The following is a 3871-nucleotide window of genomic DNA, read 5'->3' on the forward strand; positions in this document are numbered from 1 at the left end:
TCGCGACTTTATGACCCCCGATAATCACTTTCGCTTGAGCTTGAGGTTGAAGGTCCTGGGGTCGGGCACATCAGCTAAGTGGAAGACCCTACTCTAGAGTCGCTTTTTTTATGGAGGAACTAGGGCGACTGGCCCCTTTCCACATCCTTGCATTTGAACCGTTTTCTTATCTGCTTGCCGAGGCATTCGCTCGATTCGTATTTCAATTATGCATTCCGACAGCATGACCATGGATGCTGCAGTGCATCCCTCTCTGCCCCCTCCCTTCCCATCCTCCATTTAACCCCTTTTCCAACCTGCTGCAGTGCACTGCAAACTGCAGTGGAAAATAGTAAAAGAAAAAATATAACAAGGGAATTTAAAAGGGGGCTGGGGCGAAAATTTCTGTTACATTCCGCATTCCGGTCATTAATACGCCATCAACATCAACTGCTCGGGGGAGCAGAAAAAGAGGGGGATAGCTAGAAAGGGAGAGAGCATAGCTGGCCATCCTCATAGTCATCGTCAAAGTCATAGTTATAGTGACAGTCACAGTCCTATCCATTCCCACACAGTACAAAAATTAAATGGTATTCTGTGGTTAATTGTGCTTCCAAAATATCTAACACAAATTGAAAAAAAAATATTAAATAATTTTAATATAATATATGTAATTAAAAATATGTTATTTTTGATTAAAAACCTTTATTTAGTTTTAGTAAATGGGCTTAAAAAATTTCATACTAATTTTTAGTAACGAAAACTAAGCTTTTCATGTTAATAATGTTTCTAACTTTGGTGCACTGTTAGGTTTGACAAATAAATTCTTTACATTGCACTTTGCGCGAACTCTGACATTTACATTCAGTAAATTTTTCCTTTTTTCACTGTACATCATCATGGACACGTCATGTGCCCATTTTTTTTGTTGCTGTCCAGCAGACACGCACCCACACCTGCTGAAGCGGCGGAAAATGCGAGCGTTGCTGGTCTTTTGGTCTGTGGAAATGTTGCACGCACGGTCGCGTACCTGAGTGAAATAAGATGAAATGCTAATGATGGCAAAACATTCAAATGCCGGGGCTGACGGTGCTTCAAATAATGTAGCGATACATTCCTCGACTATATAGGGTGGTCCTCGCCCTAGGATTGCCACAAAACACTGCCGATAGTTAAGCCCTCGATGTATCAAAAATCGCCCAAAAACAAAATAGTTGACAAAACATATGACGAAATCCTAACCCTTATTTAAACTTCAGAAATGGAAGACCATTTGCTACTATTTTCTTACATAAAATGTATTTCAAGTTTAACAGGTTGAAAATGGTGCAATCTGCTTTTTGCAAGGTTTTTTTTTTTAATTTTGCTTCTTCAAGTAATTGTGATTAAAAATTTTGATTTCAATTTGAATAAATAAAAAGAATTTTAAGTATTTCCTCCATAATTTAATAGACCCATATAGAAATACATTTGGGTCTCTCTCATTCTTTCGTAGTGGTTTGTTTATTTTCCTTCAATGTTTGTAAATTGTTTTACCGTATTTTCAGTGTATCGGTAAGTAAAATATGGAGCATAGTGCTTCAACGGACGAGTCGCCGAGTGCTGTGGAGGCCGCAGATGAGCATAAGCCAGCCGTTTGTCCGGTGACCAAATGCCAGTGCGTGGTGAAGCACACCCACCTGCTGCGGCACATGATAAGCGATCACTTGGACACGAGGGCGCGAACTTGGCCCTTTCAACTGCGCATGCGCAAAGTGAGCAGTGGGCAGCGCACCCTGCTGATGCTCACCTACCGTCAGCTGACCGTCGACCACGATCAGTGCCTGGCCGTTTTGAACTGGCACCCTGACTCCCCGTCTGACCTGGTGCCACCGCAGTTGGATCTGCCGCCGAGTCATCAGGCGCTGACCTTTAACCTGCCCGTCCTGGTGATGGTCTGCAGAACCACCTGGAAGGCACCCCTCAAAAGGGACGACCACGATGAGAAGGAGGGATCTAGGGATCTAGCCCCCGAATGGGGCACCATCTATCTGATCTGGCTCGTTGCACCCCTCACCCGACGACCCATAAATGCCACTCTCGCCGTTTTGAACAGCCAGCTGCAGTGCATCGTACAGCGGGATCGCCGCCGAATCAGGAACTTTGCCAGCCGCATGCCCTTCAGCCGGCTCATCACCGGACTGGACCCGTTCTTTGTGAGCCTCAACGAGGTCCAACTGGACGAAATGTGCGACGGCAGCGGACAACAGGCCTCAGTCTTCTTGGAGGTCATTATAGAGGAGGAGTAGCCAATTTAACATGACCTCAATTGACAACTACATATATATCTATAATGGTTTGTAAATTGGATGTGATAAAGTAAAGTACAAGATTAATTATTAAAATTGTTCAAAGTAAGCCCATATTTTCTTAACTTTCAAATAAATGTATACACTTCCGTTGTAACACACATATTTAACTAATATACCTGGCAACAAAAAACTGTAGCCTCTGTTTTTGATATTTGCATATTTATGCAAATTATCGCAGAGTCGACAGAAAAGTAATTAACAACTGTTAAGTATTCCTGTGTTTTGGAGTCGGTTAATTAGTTGAAATCAATCTGGATTGGGGCGTGGAGCGCGGGGCGTGGCTCACTTTGGCACCTTAGCACAAATTTGGCAGCGGTTTATGGCCCACATTTTGGCATTATTGATTCCGCTTTGCCAACTTTATTGCCCCTTTTTCTGCCTTTTCTGGGGCATCACTGTTTTTATGGCCCGAACAGACACCGGATTGCTTGGAGCTGCAAATGTGCCATAAATTGTTGTCCTTTATGTTTTTATGTTCTGGCAGTCAGTCGACAGGACGGCCGCAGCGGCCAGATCAAATCAGATCCGATCCAAGTTGGGTGTTTTAAGTGATTTTCCATGTCATCGTGAGGTTATGTGAACGAGGAGCTAAGCTCAAAATTTTTGACATTGTAGTCTTACATCTTAGTTACATATTAATAGGACGTTGGGATTTAAATTGTACAATTTTGTTAGCAAAATATGATAATAATAACTCTTACCACATTTAAAAAATAGTTTAGGTCTTATAAAACTATAGCTTATACACAATTATTTTGGAATTGCCATGAATACTAAATAAATATATGCTTTGTAAAAAAAACTACTGCAATTTTAAAGCTGGCACTAAGTTGTTATGTTGTATTTACTTAAAAACAGGTCTTTTTTTAGAGAGAAACAACTAGTTTCACCGCCAAAGAAGTGAAAGTCAGGAAGCAGTGGCTAAATATCCAACTACAGTAGTTTCCAGACATCCAATGAAACTATGAAAGCAACTTGGGGAAAAATCTCTAGAATTTTTACCTCCACCTCTTAAGTAGCCAAAGAGGTAGCTGGTAAAGTAAAAAAAAAAAAGAGAACAAAAAAAATGGAGCAAATAAAATGTGGAAATGGAGCGAGAGAAGACAATGGCAACTGCCGGGGATGTGGGCTACTTGAGATCCCAATATAACGCGACGACATGTTTACGATGCATTTGTATCTGAGCACAACACCCCCCAACTTTCCTTTTCCCAGCCTGAGCCTCATGTTTTGTATGCCCACATGTTGGCATTTTCATTGAGGAGCAGGACAGGCAAACAAAAAAAGAAAAAAAAAAAAAAAAAAAAACAAAAAAAAAGAAAATCAGTAAAGTCGGCGCTAGGATTTCAAATTCCCATCCCCCCATTCAGAGAAGCCCCCAACTGTCCGTCCGTTTGCCCGTAATTCTGTCCGCAAGTCTGTCCGTAATTCTGTTCGTACGTCTGTCCGTACGCCTTGCCGCAATTCTGTCCGTCCGTCCTCCTGTCCGTTAACATGTCCGTCCGTTTCCATACGTGTGCGTGCTCCAAAATCGAGAAACA

At 42.0% G+C, this 3871-nt stretch overlaps 1 protein-coding gene across 1 annotated transcript; it reads left to right on the plus strand.

Annotated features, from left to right (window-relative positions):
* Positions 1–1471: 1471 nt before the first annotated feature.
* Positions 1472–2424, plus strand: LOC108137092. Its single transcript, XM_017258617.2, has one exon. The coding sequence runs from the start codon at positions 1545–1547 to the stop codon at positions 2265–2267; it is 723 nt and encodes a 240-aa protein (XP_017114106.1). The 5' UTR covers positions 1472–1544; the 3' UTR covers positions 2268–2424.
* Positions 2425–3871: the final 1447 nt, after the last annotated feature.

The sequence above is a fragment of the Drosophila elegans genome, unplaced genomic scaffold (genome assembly GCF_018152505.1).
Source record: "Drosophila elegans isolate 14027-0461.03 unplaced genomic scaffold, ASM1815250v1 contig_149, whole genome shotgun sequence".
NCBI classification, from domain to species: Eukaryota; Metazoa; Arthropoda; class Insecta; order Diptera; family Drosophilidae; genus Drosophila; species Drosophila elegans.

Coding starts and splice junctions, on each gene's coding strand:
- LOC108137092 (XM_017258617.2), top strand. CDS start 1,545: ATGGAGCATAGTGCTTCAACGGACGAGTCGCCGAGTGCTGTGGAGGCC.